Below are 21,785 nucleotides of genomic sequence, written 5' to 3'. Positions count from 1 at the left end.
GAACAATAAAATATTATTATAAAATTCTGCAACCCCATGCATGTTCTTGGTAGCTATCATGCATTTTATAACAATATGCAGTTAGTGCTAACTGCAGTGAGAGCTATCAGAGAAAATCAGAAATGGAATTCACATGAATCAGTCTTGAAACTAGAACTATCTGTAAATGGATGGACTGATGCCTGAAATAAATGCATACTTGTCATTCATATAAAAATTGAAGAAGTAGAGATACTTCCTCTATTAAAATTCAGGTGATACTCTCTGCTTCCCCAAACCCATGTGATCTGTACTTATCTCTTGCCATCCCATTAGCTCTGTACTTTCTGAGGAAGAATACCACTGTTTTTATTTATTTTGTTTTCTAGCAGAAACTCCATTTAAAAAAACCCTTCTCCTTTACATTAATCAAAGCCACAAAAACAGTTTCCATTTCATTCTCAGATTCCAACAATTACTCCATTGTTTATATGGCATAATATATTGAACTAACATTTTTCTTTAAAAAAAAACCTGCACCAAATACCTCAACATTTGGCTATCTATACATGTTAAATTCATAACTAGTGTAGTCACTTTTTAAATAGTTTTGATGCAGAAAAATGCCACTGTGATTAATTCATCAGAATAGAGCTGGAAGGTACCTTGGAGGTCTTCTAGTCCAGCCCCCTGCTCAAGAAGAGATCCTATACCATTTCAGATAAGTGGCTGTCCAGTCTCTTCTTAAAAACATCTAGTGATGAAACACCCACAACGTCTGAAGGCAAGCTGTTCCACTGGTTAATTGACCTCACTGTTAGGAAGTTTCTCCTTAATTCCAGGTTACTTTTCTCTTTAATTAGTTTCCATCCGTTATTTCTTGTCTTGCCTTCTGGTACTTTGGAAAATAAATTGATCGCCTCCTCCTTGTGGCAGCCTCTCAAATACTGGAATTGTGTTATCATGTATCCCCAATTCTTCTTTTCTCTAGCTGAATGATCTAGTGATCATCTAGCTTTGCCCATAGATACATCAAATTTCAATAGCCCATTAAGAAGTACAAAAATGCAGCTGATTTAATAACTCAGAGAGAAAAAAGATGAGGAACCTATGTACTTCTAGTCAATGCTTTCCCAATTTCTGGGCATTTCATCTGCAGTGGCAAAGATTAGTTGTTCTGGCAGCTTCAGGTAAGTCAAGTCATGACTGAAAGTATCAGATAAATTCACAGGATAGTTTGAAATTTGGTACGGGATTGTTGTGGCTACAACTTGATAAATGAATGGTATAAAACAGTTAACATGGATCTTTTTTTGCTTCCAGTTACCATTCTTTATATAATTGCTGAAGAAACCATTTCCCATCTTACATGCTTTAAACTGTACACAGAAACCTGCCTAAAAATTAGTGCTGGATTCCTTTTATCTTATTTTGTGTTGTAAGTATATAATACTATGAAATAGTTTTCTCTAATATTTTTTTATTTTTTTCTGAATATTCTTTATTCAGTACTCACAAAATTTCCTAACTAGGGATTAGCTAGTTGCAAGTTATTTAATCTTGTTTTTCAGCTGTCTTTCGCAATACCCTTTTCAAACTTGGAAACTGTTCTATCTGTAAACAAATCACTAGTCTACAACAAGGACAGATTATTTATCTAGGGCAGGGGTGAAACAGTGAAAGAGCCACTCAGAACCGGTTCCCTCACAAAAGGAAAAACTGGGAGCCGCAAAAAATGTGTACACATGCGTGTACATGCGCTCATGCGCAGAACAGGGTTTGACTGAAGAGTGGAGCCAAGGCGAGATATGCACCTACCCTGCATATTTGAATTGATTGGTTGAACTTTTTTAGTCCCACTTTTTTTGGGGGGGACTACACATAGCAGAAGACTGGGAGCCGCAGGAGGTGGCTGAAAGAGCCGCATGCGGCTCCAGAGCCGCAGGTTGCAGACCTGTGATCTAGGGTCTGTAATCTGTGCTCTTCAGGCAGAAAATAGGTGTCCAGTTCAACCCTTCTACTCTACTGAGCCTCCGTGCTATCAGCCCCCTCTACCACAAAGATCCTGCAGGAGAAGGGCAGTGTAGACAACTGTGGGATCTGGCAGGGTGAGATCTGTGAACCATAAACACAAAGCTTTCACTGTGTCCCTGCACAACAGATACAGTGCCCTTTCTGACCTTAATAGGGACATTAAGGAGACAGGTAAAGGTATCTGTGATAATAACTCAAATAAGCAGGGTATCGTGGTCCAAGATGAAAAACTTGTTTTCGACAGGGAGAAGTGTGAATCTGGTATTACACACCAGTCATGCAAGAACAGAAAGGCATCCAAAAAGAGAATCCACCTTCTGGTTGGTGATTCAATTATAAGGGATGTAAATTTAGGAAAGGACACAGAGGTTTCGAAAGAGGTCAGGTGTGTTCCAGGTGCTACTGACAGTAGGGACAAGAAGCATATTTCTAAAATAATCAAGAATGCCAGCAAGGACTGTGAAGTGGAGGCTATTGTACATCTTGGCACTAACAATCTGTCCCAAAAAGATGTACTCTCTGTGCAGAATGATTTCCAGAGCTTGGGGCAGGAACTTAGCAGAATAGACTGTAGGTTTACTTTTTCAGAGGTTTTACCAGTGTATAAGGAGCAAAATGGAAAAGGCCAGCATATAACACAATTCAATATGTGGCTAAAGGAGTGGTGTAAAGGGGAAGGCTTTGGATATATTAGTCACGATGTCTGTAGCTGGTCCAATGAAAAAATGTACAAAAGAGATGGTTTGCATCCTTCAAAGAAAGGGACTGAGTTACTCGGCTATAAATTCACAGATTTTCTGGAGGTATATTTAAACTAAACAGCGGGGACACTGAGTTAATTGATATAGAACATCCCTGTCCCTGCCAATCTAAAAATTATAGGGCTATCAATGCATGTAACATAGATGTGTGTGTGGACAAGAATATCAACCTTGCTGTCAAGCAAAATCAAGCTTCTATTAGTGAGTGCCACACAAAGTGCACTAACCAAATAGGTGGTAAGACAATAGGGGAATGCAGGCACCACACAGGTTATGTAGAAAGTAAACACAGGGTCAGACATAAAGGACTCAAATGTCTATACACCAATGCACAGAGTATGAACAGCAAACAGGGTGAACTAGAAATTCAGGTTAATGAGGGCAGATATGACATTGTTGCCATTACGGAAACATGGTGGGATGAAACCCACAAATGGAACACACAGCTAGAGGGATTTAAGTTATTTAAAAGAAACAGACCAAATAAAAGAGGAGGTGGAGTTGCCCTCTATATAAGGAATAACTACATCTCTACAGAAATAGAGCACAACAATAATGAAAACTGTAAACTTGAATTCATTTGGGTCAATATAAAAGGGGGGGGGGAAATGACATTGCCATAGGTGTATACTATAGGCCACCCAACCAAACAGAGGAAATAGATGAACTTTTTGCTAGTCAGCTAACTAAGGTATGTAAGAAGCACATCACAATAGTAATGGGGGACTTTAACTACCCTGACATCAACTGAGAGATAAACTCTGCACCAAGTGGAAGATCAAACAGATTCCTGACAAACCTAGCAGACAACTTTGTCACCCAAAAAGTAGAGAAGGGAACTAGGGGATTAGCCATATTGGATTTAATTCTCACTAACAGAGATGAAATGATAGAAGGTCTTGAACCCACAGGAGCCTTGGGAGGAAGCGATCATGCAATATTGGAATTCAACATTATGGAAGAACAAGCAATAGAATACAGTCAAACTAGAGTCTTGGACTTTAAGAGAGCTAATTTCAATAAACTTAGAGAGGGCTTGGGAAGGATTCCATGGATGAGAATCTTCAAGGGGAAAACAACTCAAGAAGCTTGGGAAATTTTGAAAAGTGAGATAATAAAAGCCCAGTCTAGCACAATACCAACGAAGAGGAAAAATAACAGCTCTCAAAAGAAACCAGCATGGCTGCATAAAGAACTCTCTGACAAATTGAAAGATAAAAAGGACAAATATAGAAAGTGGAAAGAGGGGCACATAACTAAGTCAGAATATCAGCAAATAGCCCGTGCCTGCAAAGATGAAGTGAGGAAAGCTAAGGCTCAAAATGAACTAAGGCTTGCGATCAAAGTCAACAATAACAAAAAAAGCTTCTTTCAACATATAAAAAACAAGAAAAAAGTGAAGGAAATGATTGGTCCATTAGTTGGTGAAAGTGGCAAGAAGGTGACAAGCAAGAGGGAGAAAGCAGAACTCTTTAACTCGTTTTTTTGCATCTGTCTTTACACAAAGGGAAAAAACAGACCAACCTATCAAAAATAGTGCCATAAAAAACAGAATAGAAACACAAGTTAAGATAGGTAAGAAAATGATAAGGGAGCACCTGTCCAGTCTAGACAAGTTCAAATAACCAGGACCAGATGGATTACACCCCAAGGTTCTCAAGGAACTGGCGGATGTGGTCTCAGAACCACTGAACTATATTGTTCAAAGATCCTGGAGCACTGGGGAACTACCAGAGGATTGGGAAAGAGCTGATGTAGTTCCCATCTTCAAAAAAGCAAAAAAAAAATTAGATCCAGGAAACTACAGACCTATCAGCCTGACCTCAATACCTGGGAAGATTCTGGAAAAGTTAATCAAACAATGAATCAGCAAGCACCTAGAGGCAAACAAAGTCATTACTAAAAGCCAACATACCAGACAAATCTTATTGCATTCTTTGACCAAATGACAAAATTAGTGGATCAGAGGAATGCTGTGGATATAATTTACCTGGACGTCAGTAAGGCATTTGATAAAGTAGATCACAACCTACTACTTGATAAGATAGAAAAATGTGGGTTAGACAGAATCACCACCAAATGGATTCGTAGCTGGCTGACTGTCTGTACTCAGCATGTGGTCCTCAATAGAACCGCATCTACATGGAGGGAAGTGTGTAGTGGGGTGCCCCAGGGCTCTGTTCTGGGCCCAGTGCTCTTCAACATCTTCATCAACGATTTGGACAAAGGGATAAATGGGGAACTCATCAAATTTGCAGACAACACCACGCTGGCAGGAATAGCCAACACTCCAGAAGACAGGCTTAAGATACAGGAGGATCTGGACAGACTTGAACACTGGGCGCTATCTAACAAAATGAAATTCAATGGTGAAAAAAGTAAGATTCTCCATTTAGGCAAGAAAAACCAAATGTACAGGTATAGTATGGGGGTACCTTGCTCAATAGTAGCAACTGTGAGAGGGATCTCGGAGTCTTAGTGGACAATCACTTAAGTATGAGCCAGCAGTGTGCTGCAGCTGCCAAAAAAGCCAACACAGTGCTAGGCTGCATTAACAGAGGGATAGAATCAAGATCACGTGAAGTATTAATACCACTTTACAATGCCTTGGTAAAGCCACACTTGGAATACTGCATCCAGTTTTGGTCACCACAATGTGAAAAAGATGTTGAGACTCTAGAAAGAGTACAGAGAAGAGCAACAAAGATGATTAGGGCACTGGAGACTAAAACGTATAAGGAACGGCTGCTGGAATTGGGTATGTCTAGTTTAATGAAGAGAAGGACAAGGGGGGGGGACATGATAGCAGTGTTCCCATATCTCAGGGGCTGCCACAAAGAGGAGGGACTCAAGCTATTCTCCAAAGCGCCCAAAGGCAGGACAAGAAGCAATGGATGGAAACTAATCAAGGAGAGAAGCAACCTAGAACTAAGGAGAAATTTCCTGACAGAATAATTAACCAGTGGAACAACCTGCCTCCAGAAGCTGTGAATGCTCCAACACTGGAGGTTATTAAAAAGAGACTGGACAGCCATTTGTCCGAAATGGTGTAGGGTTTCCTGCCTGAGCAGGGGGTTGGACTAGATGACCTCCAAGGTCCTTTCCAACTTCTTCTTCTTCTTCTTCTTCTTCTTCTTCTTCTTCTTCTTCTTCTTATTATTATTATTATTATTATTATTATTATTATTATTATTATTATTATTATTATTATTATTATTATTATGCACACACAGTCCATACATAGCTATAATTATTACCAATTTTTTAAATGAAATTCCCAATAGAAAAAAATTATGTCAACCTAGTAATACATAGTTTTTAATACATAGTTTTTAAAAAGTTAAGTTAAATCTTGTTCTTTCTGATATTCTCTACCAAGTAAATAGGATGACAGCATAGGTATTAGGCATAAATGAGATACAATAGTCAGGTTGTTTTGATATTTCTGTGAAGAACAAATTTAACTCAAAATCTCTTGGCAAACCTTGCTTCACCCACATAATCTGTAGAACATCCCTATGCAAGCCTTGTCTAAGCCTCTGAGAAGACTGCTGCCCTCCTGCTCACGTCCGCCAGAATCTGATCTGACTTTCATACTTAATCTGATCTAATCCTGTCCAGCATTAACTTCATCTGTGCAATGAAACCCAGAGTATCCATTCTAATATTTGGTGAGGAAGGCATTTACTAAATTACTTGCTGAAATCATATGGTGTTGTTTAGCTCCTTATTTTAATCAGATGATGCATCTCTGAGGCACATTATCAGCGATTAGTTAGAAACCCATGTCTGTCCTTTTTGGGAACAAAGAAGTTTTGCTGAAAGGCTATGCATTGGGAAAAGAAAGCCTGTTTCATTCATTGATTAGTCATAAAAGGAGAAAATAAAGGACAAAGAAAAGCATTACACAGAACTAGAAATATTTTATTTAAAAAAGCATTTTCAAAATCATGTCTATAGCTCATGAATTTAATTCACTGTTTTAAAGGACACAATAGTTAGTTTCTTCTTTAAACTATTCAGTTTCTACAGTCACTTAGAATATATTTATAAAGAAGATTTGCATTAAAAATGTGTCTTTATTCTTCTAATCATGCATGCCAATTGCTTCACAGAAGTCAGTAGCAAAAATCTCATGGACTGTCTCAGACCAGCATCCAAGAAGCCACACAAAATTGAATTATGTATTTATGTGAAATAATATTCCTGTTAATATGTATTTTCAAAACATACTTCAAATTAAATCATTGTGGACTTTATACAATTAGATAAGCCACCAGAAATGAACATTTTTTATATCAACAGCCAAATTTACTTAGACACATAACAAAACATTTGTAACTTGTCAATGAACCAATGCTTAATATGCTTTTTCTCTGATTTCTTTTTATTGCAATTGATTTACTAATTTTAATACCTGAATATAACTAAGGAAATGGCTGTTGTTATTTTCTTCGGCAGCTTTAAAAAATGGAGAGAAAATTCCCAAAGATTTAATGGGAACACAGAATGTATATCCTCTTATATCAATAGTCGGATCTTTCCAAAGAAGTAAGCTAATTGAGCTGTTTGTGTTGATAAACTCCCTTTTCTCCAGACTGTTCCTCACTGAGCCATAATTATTTGCAATTTGCCTAAGTCGTCCATTTACTGATACATCAAGCATGAAACAGAGGCAATTCCAGAAAATGGAAATGCTTCTCAAAATCAATCTTTGGGAAATAATGTGGTAGAAGTTACTGTGTGATAGAAGACTACCTTAGAACTGTCACATGGAGATGAATATTAATTTGTTGAGGTTAAGATGGCTTTGTGCTTCATTTGTTGACTTTGCTTAGCCATCAGCAAGCAGAACAGTACAATTACTTCAGCAAAGCTTTTTTTTTCTCACATGAATTTTATGATTTTTATGTACTTACCAGTCAGCACACATAACAATGTCAAAATGTCCTTCCAGTTGAGAGACATCCATCTCATTATCCCATCGTAAAATGCTAGAAAGACAGAAAAGATTTTTAAAACTGGACTTACGTGTTTTCTCTTTTACATTTCTAAAAAAGGTGCATTTAATATGTTGACCCAGAATCAAAAGAATTGATTATTTAAAGTACATAACATGATCATAAAGAGTGCATATGAACGTATAAATTAGTGACATCCACAATAAATATAGCTTTATACGAACAGCTGGTTAAAGAATTCCTGTAAGTAAAGCGATATATACAGGAAGTCTACAGATTTGCCCCTTACTAATTAAATTGGTATACAGTAAATTGCAGTATTGCTTATTGAATTGCAGTATACATTTACAAACCAAAATATTGCTTTCTTGTCTCTCTGCTGGTTGTGATAAGTGTTCACTGACTTTCTTATTGATAAAGCCAGATTCCTTTAGCTTTTTAGGAAGGACAGAGAATAAGCATTCTTGAAAATATGCCAACATTATACTATTAAGGTTTGCTCTTGACTAGCTCATGTTTAATTCTAACAGCTAGAATATAAAAAGTTTTAAATTTCATTTCTGAAATAAAATTATGAATAATTGGAATGAGAGGTTATTTCTTTAAAAAATAAAATTTACAGTATATACATATAGTTTAAAAGTGCTTTTATTACAAAATTTATTATGTTGTGGCTTTTTGTGTGATTTGTATAAAAACATGTTTCCTTTGCAATCATTGCTACAAAAGCTAAGAAAAGCTAGAAAGGGGAATGATATATTCAGTCTGATACATATTTCCATTTTAGGACATTTTACTCACTAATGACAACCATTTCTGATTAAGATCATCTGCAGCAGTTGTTTATATGATTCATATTTATGGTTTATACATAATATTTTCTTTGTGAAAGATTGTTTTATTGTTCCACAATATATCTTTTGTACATAGAAGATTATTGAATTAGAATCCTTGAAAAAAATCATTGTTGATGTACAACATCATGGGGGAAGAATACCATGTGTAGAATATCAGACTAACAAAATAATAATGCAGAACTCACTCACTAATTTACCCTCCTGGAATGTATTTGTGCCATTCCAAAGGGGGAAAACAGTAGGTTAATTTAATCACCGCACAACCCCAAGTACATACAAACATGCATATATAGACCCATATATTCACACCCATTTAAACTATAAAGCGGGCACACATTTTCGAAACCTAGGTGGCTTTGCAAACTGGCACTTTCAGGGCTCAGCAGGCATCCACTAGTGGAAAGTGACAAAGGAGAGTTCTCACTCTCAGCTGCTGACTGCCTGCTGGCTACTGGCGGCTTTTTCAACCCTGTTTCCGTGGAAACTTAGGTTACAACAGTGAAAATTAGGTAAAGGTAAGTTGGTGGGGTTGCTAGTTTTCATTTGATTTTTTTAAAAAAAACCCTGAAGCTGCAATAACAGCTAGTGGTTGAGTTGCTAACTTTAAAGGCCATCACTAGTCTGTCATTCCACTGAAAGGCAATCCATGAAGACAAATAAGAACTGCAAAGTTTATGATTATTTTTCCCTAAATCCTTTTTATTTGTGTCTATCTGTCCTACATATAATGAAGATGACTCAGTAATTGTCCAGCATTAACCACTGCACTTTGAAGGCTTCTGGATTCTTAACCTTATTCTTGCATTATACATTTCACTAGTTTTTTTTTTAATTTCTAAAGAATCTTACTCTAAAATAACAGAACAAATTGTTATTTTATTTTATTTTTTTGGCTATTCCAGTACGCACACACGCACACACAAAATTCATAAAAGCTAGGTAACGCTCAAAATACATTATATGCCCCTCCCCAAATTTTGAAGAAATATCTCTGATTCATTTTCAATTATGCAATTTTTAAACCAGAAGAGATATTTAATTTTTAGGTCTGAATAATGGAATCAGCTTTTGAAGGGGGTAGGAAGAAGTAACACATGCTTACGTCTGCCACCTTCTGATATTTTCCCTTAGCATTTTAATTGGGAAAGTATCAAAAACTCTTTTTCAGAGGATACATAAAAGAATAGATTTTCTGGAGCAAGCTCAGGATAGTTATTTTGTTTTAGTCAGTTCAAGATGCTTAAGATGCATTTGAATGTGAGAAAGTGAGAAATAGCACATGTTACTACTTCTGTTCTAGAAGCTATAGTTGCAGATACACGACTATGTCTTTGAAAACTTTCCAAATACCCTTTTAATAATCCCATGTTAATTTTCCTTATGTAAAGGGCAGTAAATCATAGCTCTTTAGTACAGGACATGCAAAAGGTTCTCAGTTTCAATTTGAGTTAAGGATATGGAAATTAAAGGGATGAAGCAGGTGATCTCTGCTGAAGATAAGAAAATCGCTGCCTTCAAAGCAGACAGCAGTGCAACTTAGGAAACTTCTTTATACAAAGTAGGATAATTGATCCCTCCTGTATATTTGATTCCGTGTAATCTATATTGAATGGAAGCAACTCTCCATAATTTCACACATGTTTTGGCCAGCTCTATAAATTCTTCCATATTAAGGTAGATGGACAAATAATGCCACCTTTTCCAATTTTTTTAATGGAATCCAATCATGGATTTAAATAAACCAAACAAGGACACTTTACTATAACTATGACAGGTTAAAGGGCAGAAAGGAATGGCTTATTATCTTGAAATCTTATTTTCTCCCAGTAGTATAATTCAAACCACAGTGCATGGTAATTATCATTTGTGAATGTCTGTGGAGATTCTCAGTCATCCAGGTCATAGTTGTCCCAAAGTTGCTTTTTCACAAAGCAACTGGACTTTCTAGTTTTTCTTTGAAGTCCACATTTTGGACAGAGAGGACCACTGGTTTGAAGAGGGGTCAAAGAGGCCATCTGTATCAAAATTGAACAGCCCTCTTTCAACAAAGGGGGAAAGATACAACATCATCTATCACCAGGCTACAATACAGTCCTTTCAATAGTTTCAAGAAGGCTTCACACCCATTTGCAACTGGGAAAACCATGGCCTTGACTATACTCACTTTTGTTGGCAGGGTGATGTCTCTGGTTTACAGTTTAATATTTATTACACTATGAAATATAACATATTTATGCATATTATTTTAAAATGCCACTATTATTAACATTCCTGTTCCTAGATAAGATAGAAAAATAAAACCATTAAAACAATAAAGCTACTATTGATTTATAATTATGGTAAAGCATAAGCTCTAGTCCTGCCTTAGGCACTGAGCCAAATGGGTGACTTTGGGCCAGTCACTCTCTCAGGCCTAGGAAGGACGCAATGGCAAACCACTTCTAAAAAAATCTTGCCAAGAAAATTGCAGGGATTTATCTAGACAGTTGCCAGGAATGAATGAATGAATGAATGAATGAATGAATGAATGAATGAATGGTACCACAGAAGTCTCATTCAGGAGAACTCTAGAAAGACTAGGTGCTGCAATTGAGAATTGTTCTCCCAATAAATACTTAGGACACCTGTGAAGATGTGGTGAATGGTCAAAGCAGATGCCCCTCTTTCTATTGTTTCAGATGAAGATAATGCAACATTATGCTTTGGAGAGGAAATTACATTTCAATCTGTGATCAAACTTAATATCAGTTATACTGTATGCAATTTTCTTGGTGGCTACCATATGATAAATACTTTTTTTTCTCCTCCCAGCCTAGGACATAGCTTTCCAGTGAATTTCAGAGAATAAGTTGCTGCCATTTTCCCCAGACTATCATGTACTGTTAATCCAGGGATTTGGGGGGCAGGAAAAGGAGGAGAGAGAATTATCAGTTGGCAGCCTCTAAATAGAGTTTTTTTCCTGTGCAGTTGAATGGGCAGCTAAATTGAGAATAAGATACACAGGAAAATGTTGCTACGTCTGTTGTCAGTCCTCTCCTACCACTAAGCTCAAATTTCATTAATACCATTTTTCTTGCCCAGATCGCTCTACTTCTAATTTTGGTATTCCTCTGGCTCTGCTAAAGGTTAGAAAATTCAGATGTTTAGCTTGGTAATTAAGAAGCAAAGATCAGAAAACAATGTGATATTTTATCTCTATATAGTAATTGTTTGTTATAATTTAATAAACTCAAATGGAATCAGAGTAATTTAATTCAATTTAATTCAATTCTTGAATAACTGAATAATTGTAAAATTACAGTTTTATTCTCTCAGTCATGCACATATTAACATCATACACTATCACCTTGCTCAGGTTACACAAAGCAATATATGAATTGTAAATAAAATATGATTGCTAGAGATAAATAATATTATAATTCTAATGTCTGTCAAAACAATCTTTTATATTGATGGATACAATGCTCAGACAAAGATTCTCATCTTTGAGAATCTTGAGAACAAACATAAGCACAAAGACCAGATGTATGTCTTTGGAATTAATTCTGTCCACTATCCAACTGGGATTTATCAGTATTTTAGATAACAGATTTGCCAGGTTCTAGGCAAAAGGATTATAGGAATTGATCCTCAGATCTTTTGCATACCAAGCTTGTATCTGTTTTAAGAACCTTCCCTTATTTTTAATTTTGATACAATTACAGACAGAAAATAATATCTTATTTGTCATGAAGGTATTGCTTGTTCTTCCAAAATGGCTTAGAAATCAGACACATCGTTATTGAAAATCTTGATGTTAGCATCATCAAGAGATCTTAAATATTTCACTAATAAAACTAAAATATTTTCCCAAATAAATAGTTGAGCTGTACAGTTGTAATCATATGCAGCTTTGTTTACAAAGATAGCTTACTATTTCTTATGAAACTGCTATTAGCACCTGTCTCATGGCCAGGGCTAGAGGAAAAATATTCAGATGCTTAGAGTATTGTGTTTGGGCTAGCTATGAAGAGAAGAGAAGAGAAGAGAAGAGAAGAGAAGAGAAGAGAAGAGAAGAGAAGAGAAGAGAAGAGAAGAGAAGAGAAGAGAAGAGAAGAGAAGAGAAGAGAAGAGAATAACAGAGTTGGAGGGGATTTTGGAGGTCTTCTAGTCCAACCCCCTGCTTAGGCAGGAAAATCTGTACCATTTCACACAAAGGGTTGTCCAATCTCTTCTTAAAAATTTCCAGTGTTGGAGCATTCACAACCAGTGGAACAACCTGCCTCCAGAAGCTGTGAATGCTCCAACACTGGAAATTTTTAAGAAGAGACTGGACAGCCATTTGTCCGAAATGGTATAGGGTTTCCTGCCTGAGCAGGGGTTTGGACTAGATGACCTCCAAGGTCCCTTCCAACTTTATTATTATTATTATTACTTCTGGAGGCAAGTGGTTCCATATTTTCATCAATGAAGACAAATGTATGGCCATTATGTATTAAAACTGCTACAGATTTATTTATTTATTTTAGATTTAGAATAGGAAATATTTTATTTCTAAATAAATAAGAGAGCCATAATCAAAATGTGCACTAAGTTAATGAGTATTCTTAAGTTTTATAGATGAGTTTTAGAAAAGCAATTAACCATTACTACCTATGATAATGTACTATCCTGGTTGGGAAATAGCTTAGGAAAACTATAATTTAGGAAAGGGAGTAAAGTGATGACATGAAATTAGGAAGAAGAACTAACTGTCATGGTTCTGGTAGATGAGACCAATTAAAAGAACTTCAAGGCAAGGAATTCTTCCTCAAAGAACATTTTTATTTGGCTACAAAATAACAGCACATACAAAGGTGAACCCAAGACTAAATTCCCCTCCCCCTTGGTTACAAAGTTGCAAGTTGCAATCCCACCCCAATTAGAAGTCTTAAATCACATTCACCAATTGTTAGTAAATGTGGGCACTCCTCCCAGATCTCCAGCCCGCCAAAATGGTATCAGTAATGACCTTGGTTCCCATACATGAGAATTGTTATGGCTAACTTAAAATTACACTTCCCCCCTCCTTTCTTTCTAAATATGTGGCAACCAAAAAGGAAGTGAAAATAGCTTCTGTTCAGTTCGTTGCAGTGTTGACACTAACATTTTAAGAAAACTGAAATCAAACTCAACAGATAAAATTCAATTAAGTATCAAACTACTGACAAAAGACTTTCATTAACCCTGTCTTTCTACAAATATGGAACTTGTGGCAGTTTGTTGTATCTTCTGATCACTATGCTATTTTTCTCATCCTATTCCAATTTATTGTGTTTTTAATGTATCAAAAAAATGGTGGTCAATCTATCTTCTTAATTTGCTCCGCATCCAAAATCAATTAGACGGGCCTCACACTTCTCATACTCTGTTCCTCATTGAAGGAAAGGCAAATAAGGGATACCAATGATTTACTGTAATTTACCAGTAATTTACTGGAAATCTGCCAGAGCTTCTACTCTTAGAAGGTAAACCTATTCCCCCACCCAAAAAAACCCCTCCATTCATGCCTCTTGAACAGAGGTGTATCATGCCTCTGATATACTATTGTGTACAGCAATAATTCAAAATATAGTTAAAGCCTAGGTCTTATAGCAACTTTTATCAAATTATATAACTTCGATTATGGAATTTGTAGACTAGGATTATTCAGCGCTCCAAAAATCATGTTTAAACTATTGGTTGCAGATGAAGTCTATTAATTTTAGCAAAATTCACAGCAACCTATAGATTGAAGCAATAGAAAAAGAAATCAGTGGAAAAGAAATAAGGAACATCAGGAAATCTTGAAGAATACAGTAGGCAACAAAAATTCTATTTATATGAAAAGTTTTAACTGTGAATGTATAGTTCATAAAAATAACTAGTATGACCTATATTGAAATGCAACATCATGATTTTTCTGTAACGAAATTATTTCATGCATAAAAGCAAAAAATGCTATTGTACTCAGTGTGTTAAACACTTGACATTTTCTAAAGCAGAAAATGCAACATTTCAGAAATCTAGATATGTTTATTAATTAGTGATTATTAACACCCAGTAAACAACATTATGCCTTGTAAAAACACAATCTTTCTTCACAGCATGGAGTTGAAATCTGTTATTCACTGATTCTATATGCTAAAATACACTCAAATGATCACAAATGACCTTAAACATTAGATAAATGTAAATGAGGACATTGTTCAAAATGTGTTTTGATTGATATCTAAAAGACCAGGTTGGAAATCTTGACAAGAGATGGTCCTTCATATACTGCGTGGCAATTTGAAACCTACAGAATATATGGGTGCATAAAAATATCTAAAAAGAGGCTTATTCACAATGAACTGAAAGCTGAGATCTTCTTGGAAATGAAATTTGAATGTGTGTTTATGTGTTTTTGTGTGTGTGTATTTAAAGTATATATAATCTCACACTGTATATTCTAAGCACAGAAACATACACATTTCATATTTGGCAAGAATGGCAAGAATAAATGAATAAATAAGTGACCATACAAATCTCAAAATATCAAATTATTGACATGGCACCAAAATTTTAATAAATATTGGTTACAAGTGGCAATGATTCTGCAATGTGAATGCAGATATGTTTTTTTTTTCCAATTTTTCTTCAATCTTTACAGCCTCTGGTTTGAAAGTGAAATATTAGGCAGATATCTATAAAAAAGGATTCAACTGCAGTGGATTATCAAATTTAGAACAGAATTATTGAAATCCACTAACTTAAATCCTACTCTTTTTAGTGATTCATAACTATGAATCAACCTTAAGCCAACCCATCATCTTTTTATTATTCTATGTTCAACATAAGCACATGTGTTATTCAAAAATAATCTTTGAAGCTTTGAATTCAATATTCTTATTACCAAGTAATTTTTTTTAAAAAAAACCCATATGCAGGGGAAAAACAGATCAGCAAGATAACCTTGAGAAATGAGAACATGGAACGACACTACAGAAATGGAGTACATAGTGAATCATTATCTGAAAATTGTTTGCTTGTTAACCACTTTCCACTTTGTTCAACATTATCTGCAAACAGATACAAATCTGCCTGAAATGAACTGAGCTAATGTTTCTTAATAACTACATGGTTAGATTTAGGAAGCTATTATCCATCGTTTAATTTCATCAAGGCATAGGTAATAAATAGCATTAAGAACATAGGGATATCTGGATCAGAACAATGGCCTAGAGGCCGGGATCATGTTAGCCAGTATCCTTGTGGAAGCACTTAGAGGTAGGCAAATAAAAACCAAGGAAACTGCTTTATATCATTGATCTGACTAAAAAATAATGTCTATAGGAATTGGCAGTAGCTTTCCAGATTACGGATAGATTTTTTCAGGTTTATCTTGAAATGTTCGAGATTGACTTTGGGATGCCATGCATGGGTTAAGCCACAGGTTGGCAACCTGCGGCTCCGGAGCCGCATGCGGCTCTTTGAGCCGTCTCTTGCGGCTCCCAGCCGCCCGGTGCGCGCGCACCTCTTCCAACGGGCAGTGGTGCGCGCGCACCTCTCCAAATGGAGAGTGGCACCGCCTGTTTGGAGAGGTGCACGCGCACCTCCCCGAATGGGCGGAGGTGCACGCGCACCTCCCCAAACCTTTGGAGAGGTGCGCGCGTACCTCCGCGCGAATGGGCAGCGGTGCCGCTCTTTCAGGAAGCTGCCGCGGCCCGTCTCTGAAGCTGCCGAAAGCGGCAGCTTAGCAGACGGGCCGCGGCAGCTTCCTCAAAGAGCGGCGCCCCTGCCCATTCCGAGAGGTGCGCGCGCACCTCTCCGAACGACCGGAGTTGCGCGCGCACCTCCCCAAACCTTTGGGGAGGTGCGCGCGTACCTCCGCGCGAAGGGGCAGCGGTGCCGCTCTTTGAGGAAGCTGCCGCGGCCCGTCTCTGAAGCTGCCGAAAGCGGCAGCTTAGCAGACGGGCCGCGGCAGCTTCCTCAAAGAGCGGCGCCCCTGCCCATTCCGAGAGGTGCGCGCGCACCTCTCCGAACGACCGGAGTTGCGCGCGCACCTCCCCAAACCTTTGGGGAGGTGCGCGCGTACCTCCGCGCGAAGGGGCAGCGGTGCCGCTCTTTGAGGAAGCTGCCGCGGCCCGTCTCTGAAGCTGCCGAAAGCGGCAGCTTAGCAGACGGGCCGCGGCAGCTTCCTCAAAGAGCGGCACCCCTGCCCATTCCGAGAGGTGCGCGCGCACCTCTCCGAACGACCGGAGTTGCGCGCGCACCTCCCCAAACCTTTGGGGAGGTGCGCGCGTACCTCCGCGCGAAGGGGCAGCGGTGCCGCTCTTTGAGGAAGCTGCCGCTTTCGGCAGCTTCCTCAAAGAGCGGCGCCGCTGCCCCTTCGCACGGAGGTACGCGCGCACCTCCCCAAAGGTTTGGGGAGGTGCGCGCGCACCTCCGGTCGTTCGGAGAGGTGCGCGCGCACCTCTCGGAATGGGCAGGGGCGCCTCTCTTTTTGAGGAAGCTGAGACGGGCCGCGGCAGCTTCCTCAAAGAGCGGCACCGCTGCCCATTCGCGCGGAGGTACGCGCGCACCTCCGGTCGTTCGGAGAGGTGCGCGCGCACCTCTCGGAATGGGCAGGGGCGCCGCTCTTTGAGGAAGCTGCCACGGCCCGTCTGCAAAGCTGCCGAAAGCGGCAGCTTTGCAGACGGGCCGTCGCCGTCGGGCAACCGGGAACCGGTTCCATCTCATTTTTAAAAAAATGGCAGCCGCGTGCGTCCGCGCATGCGCAAAAAACCTTTTTGCGCATGCGCGTGCATGGACACACGCACGCGGCTCCCTCTTTTTTTAATTTGTGATGGAACCGGTTCCCAGTGGCTCTTTTTCTTTTTTAGGTTGCCGACCCCTGGGTTAAGCAATCCCTGAGCTATGCTTGTTTCTTCATGGGGTACAGTTAAACAGTGAAAAATTCTTTCTCAAATTCAAACATAATTTGTATCCTGTTTGTGAATAGATACATAAGGTAGCTTAAAATATTAATATATAAACAAAGTTCATAATTCTGTCCTAAATGATAATAGTTTCTCATACTGTATAAAAATGTTTTACCTACAGCTGACATAATTCACACCTTGCAAAACATATATGAAGTAAAGCAAATGTTTTTGTAAATTCAATTTTCAGAACTTTTAAAAAATCATAAAAAAGGTAAAGGTAAAGGTTCCCCCGCACATGCGTGCTAGTCGTTTCCGACTCTAGGGGCCGGTGCTCATCTCCGTTTCAAAGCCGAAGAGCCAGCGCTTGTCCGAGGACGTCTCCGTGGTCATGTGGCCGGCATGACTAGACACCAAAGGCGCACGGAACGCTGTTACCTTCCCACCGTAGTGGTCCCTATTTTTCTACTTGCATTTTTACGTGCTTTCGAACTGCTAGGTTGGCAGAAGCTGGGACAAGTAAAAAATCATACAGATGCACATAGATATGCATAGGTAGTCATTATATATATTGCACAATTGATTTATAATTTTTGCTTGATAAATCTGATTTTGAATGAGAATCAAGCAAGTTTTCAAGCAAGCTAGCACTTCATTTCACTTTAAGAGTAGTAATATAAAATAATAGGCATGAAGAATATGAAATACCTTACCTGCTTGAGATAGCTTTAGCTCTGAACACTCCAGCTTTTTTATTTCTTTTGATGATATCACATACGTCTATAACATAGGTTAAGAATTATCTGTAAATATTTCCAATCAAGTATCTTTTTTTCATAGTAAGCGACACAATAGGGCCCTTGAAAATTGTAATTCATTGTACGTATATGTCCACTGTGCCCCACTTCACTCATGTATATAAATAAAGAATTCTTAAGGAAGTCTTGCTTAGCTTTACTTAATTGATTTACTTCAGTACTATTTTTTGATTAATTGATTAACTAGCTGTATCAGAGATGTTGTTTAAAGTAAAATAGATGAATCTGCTGATTTAAAATAATTTCAGATAAATTTCTGCAGGTTTTTTAAATTCACACAAAGCGTAACAACAATAACAACAATAATAATAATAATAATAATAATAATAATAGAGTTGGAAGGGACCTTGGAGGTCTTCTAGTCCAACGCTCTGCTCAGGAAGGAAACTCTATGCCATTTCTGATGGTTGTCCAGGCTCTTCTTAATTTAAATTTTCTGATATACCTTTTCTAGAATGTAGTTTTTGCAAATACATGTCCCATTAACATGCATCTAAGCATTCTTTGACCTAACATCTACAATTATGTGAGCACTTGTCCTTAGGTTTAGGGGCTTTTGCTTCTCTTTAGTTGTAAAGTATGCTGAACAATTTGGAATAGGGGAATAATGATTACAGTGTACACATGCATTCCAGTTTGTCTATAGGTAGGTTCTAGACCAGCGGCTCCCAAACTTTTCTATACCCCACAACCCTAGAACGCTTCTGACATATTCTCGCACCCTTACAAAAGTTCAAAATAATGGCAACGAATTATGCATATACACTATAATTTTGAAAGCCCAAGTTTTTGCATCCCCTGGAATATTGTCTTGCAACCTCAGGGGGTGCGAGCACCCCGTTTGGGAAACCTTGTTCTAGACTGAAAGCACAAAAACCAGCAACTTGGTTAGATCTGTGTAGTTCCTAGATGGAATAAAAGCAGGATAGCATTATTTATTCAAACATAATAGCAATAAGAACAATGACCCAACATAAAAAACCAGAATTGAGAAAACAGCAATTGCCACCTCTGCAAAAAAAGCTGAAGAAACAGAGAACCACCTACTTACAGTAGCTGTCACAGACTGACTACAAACAATCACATGACAAAGTAGCAATAATGATATACTGGAATACTTGCAATAAATATCATTTGCCTAATAAATACTACTGGCATTCAAAGAAGCACCTGCCACATAATACCCTAGACTTAACAATTGTTAATAAGAAAGACAAAGAAGTCTGAATAGTGCACGTGGCAGTACCTATAGACAACAGAATAGAAGAGAAAGAATTGGAGAAAATTGCAATATACACATACTTGCAAATAGAAGTAGAACAACAGTAGCAAAAGAAAGCAAAGATAGTACCAATAGTGATAGGTGCTTTGGATGCAACATTTCCAATGAGAAAGAAGAGTTTCCTTATGTAACTCTTCTGATTCTGATAGTGTAAATTCTAATTTGTTTATTTGATATATATTTTAAATATTATTATGGGGTACAGAGCTTGGACAAAACTTACAAGGACCGGTTTCTGGAACTGGGTATGTCTAGTTTAATGAAGAGAAGGAAGAGGTGGGACATGATACCAGTGTTCTAATGTCTCAGACATTGCCACAAAGAAGAGGGAGACAAGCTATTTGTCAGAGTCCTTACCAGCCCTGGTCCCACAGATGACAAATGATGGTCAACAAGGTAGCTGGCTAGGCAGGAACATTCTCACCAGTGTTTATTGATGGCAAATAACAGCAAATAAAGTCAGCCCTGGGAGTGACTTGCTCCCAGCGCCTTACATACAGGCAATCCCCTTAGCTCCACCCCCCATCCAACCAGCCAGCATCCGGCACCCGTCCCTAAAACCAGCATTGCTGGCCTCCGCCTCCCACCTCCAGCTGGCCATGCAAGTCCTGTCCATTGGCGCGAACCACTCCCTCCACTTCCCTGAGCGTTGCTCCAAAGGTATGTGGCAAACAGGGCTCCATCTGATCAGCAAGCAGGACCCAGGGACTCTCCGGCCCGTCGGCGTTCATCACCAGCAGTTCAGCATGAAGCCAGGAGCCTCAGGTGTTTGGCGGCTGGAGAGAGAGCAGTCAGTACGCCGCCGGGAGCCCCAGCTGTTCAGCAGCAAGAGAGAGAGATAGCGCGGTGCCAGGAGCCTCAGCTGCTCAGCAGTCAGCTCGGGGGGATTCCCTGGGATCGGTGGATTCCCTGGTCGTCAGGCAATGACATCAGCAGCTTGCCGTCCTACCGCGGGCTTCCTTGGCTGTCTCCCTTTCCCCTCCCTGAAGTGGCAAGCCCCGGGGCTTGACAGGCGGCCCCTGTACCAGGGTTCCACCTGGGAAATAAGGAGACACATGTGATTAATCACCCACTGTGGTGGATGGTTTAGCTAACCCCCCCTCCCGGCTTCCTGGGATACTATCGGTGGAACCTCTTCACCAGTCGAGGAGCCTGAACGTCTGCTTAATCCACCCATGAGGCCTCTCTGACAGAGTATCTCTTCCACCGCACCAGGTACTGCAACCAGCCCCGCCGGAGCCAGGAGTCCAGTATCTCCTGCACCTCGTAACAGGCCCCCGTAACGGGCCCCGGGACTTTTGTTACGGGCCTCAAGGGGATCCCCTCTACTGATTTCAGCACGCTGGAATGGAAGACTGGATGTATCTTCCCCAGGAACTGGGGTAGCTGTAGCAGTATGGCTACCAGGTTGATGATCTGTGTGATCCGGAATGGCCCTAGGTATTTCGGTCCCAGCTTTTTGCATGGCAACCGCAAGCGGAGGTACTTGGTTGATAAATATACCATGTCCCCCACCCGAAAAGGCTTTTGGGGTGTCCTTTTCTTGTCTGCCAGCACCTTTGTAGCCTCTTCTGCTCGTACTAAGGGTCTCTTCATGTTCCCCCAAATCCCACTAATGTGGGCTATCCAGTCCTGGGGTTGATGGGGAGGGGTCCTGCTGTGAACACTCGGGGATCGGAACAAAGTCCAGACCATGTACCACCTGGAAGGGGGTAAAACCGGTACTGCTGTGCACTGCATTATTGTATGCCACTTCTGTGAATGGTAGCACGTCAGCCCAGTCGTTTTGCTGATAGGAGATGTAGCACCGTAGATATCGCTCCACCATCGCGTTGGCCCTTTCTGCTGTCCCATTGGCACTGGGGTGGTTCGCCGAGCTGAGTCCCTAAAACAACCTGATGGAACAGATGAACTCACACCAGAAGCGGGCTGTAAATTGCATGCCCCGATCCGAGATTATCCACTGGGGCAACCTGTGCAGGTGGTATACCTGCACGCTGAACATCGTAGCAAGTTTCCATGCAGACGGTAACCCCTTTACATGGTACAAAATGGGCCTGCTTGGAGAAAAGTTCGACTACCATCCCGATCACTGTGTAAGCATGGCTCTCCGGTAGTTCCACGACAAAGTCCACTGCTATCTCCTCCCATGGTCGGGTTGGATACGTCACTTTCTGCATCAGATCTGGTGGC

At 39.5% G+C, this 21,785-nt stretch overlaps 1 protein-coding gene across 1 annotated transcript in view; it reads right to left on the bottom strand.

Moving 5' to 3' along the window:
• Window positions 1-21,785, bottom strand: part of CAMKMT (calmodulin-lysine N-methyltransferase) — a 279,828-nt gene that overhangs the window by 24,485 nt on the left and 233,558 nt on the right. Inside the window, exons 7-8 of the mRNA XM_081315306.1 lie at window positions 18,206-18,272; window positions 7,694-7,768 (exon numbers count right to left, since the gene is read on the bottom strand). Coding sequence (XP_081171432.1) covers window positions 7,694-7,768; window positions 18,206-18,272 — 142 coding nt within the window. The remainder of the gene's footprint in view (window positions 1-7,693; window positions 7,769-18,205; window positions 18,273-21,785) is intronic.

The sequence above is a fragment of the Vipera berus genome (genome assembly GCF_964194415.1).
Source record: "Vipera berus genome assembly, chromosome: 1".
NCBI classification, from domain to species: Eukaryota; Metazoa; Chordata; class Lepidosauria; order Squamata; family Viperidae; genus Vipera; species Vipera berus.
The sequence above is the reverse complement of the archived record's forward strand: the minus strand, read 5'-3'. Positions and strand labels throughout refer to the sequence as shown.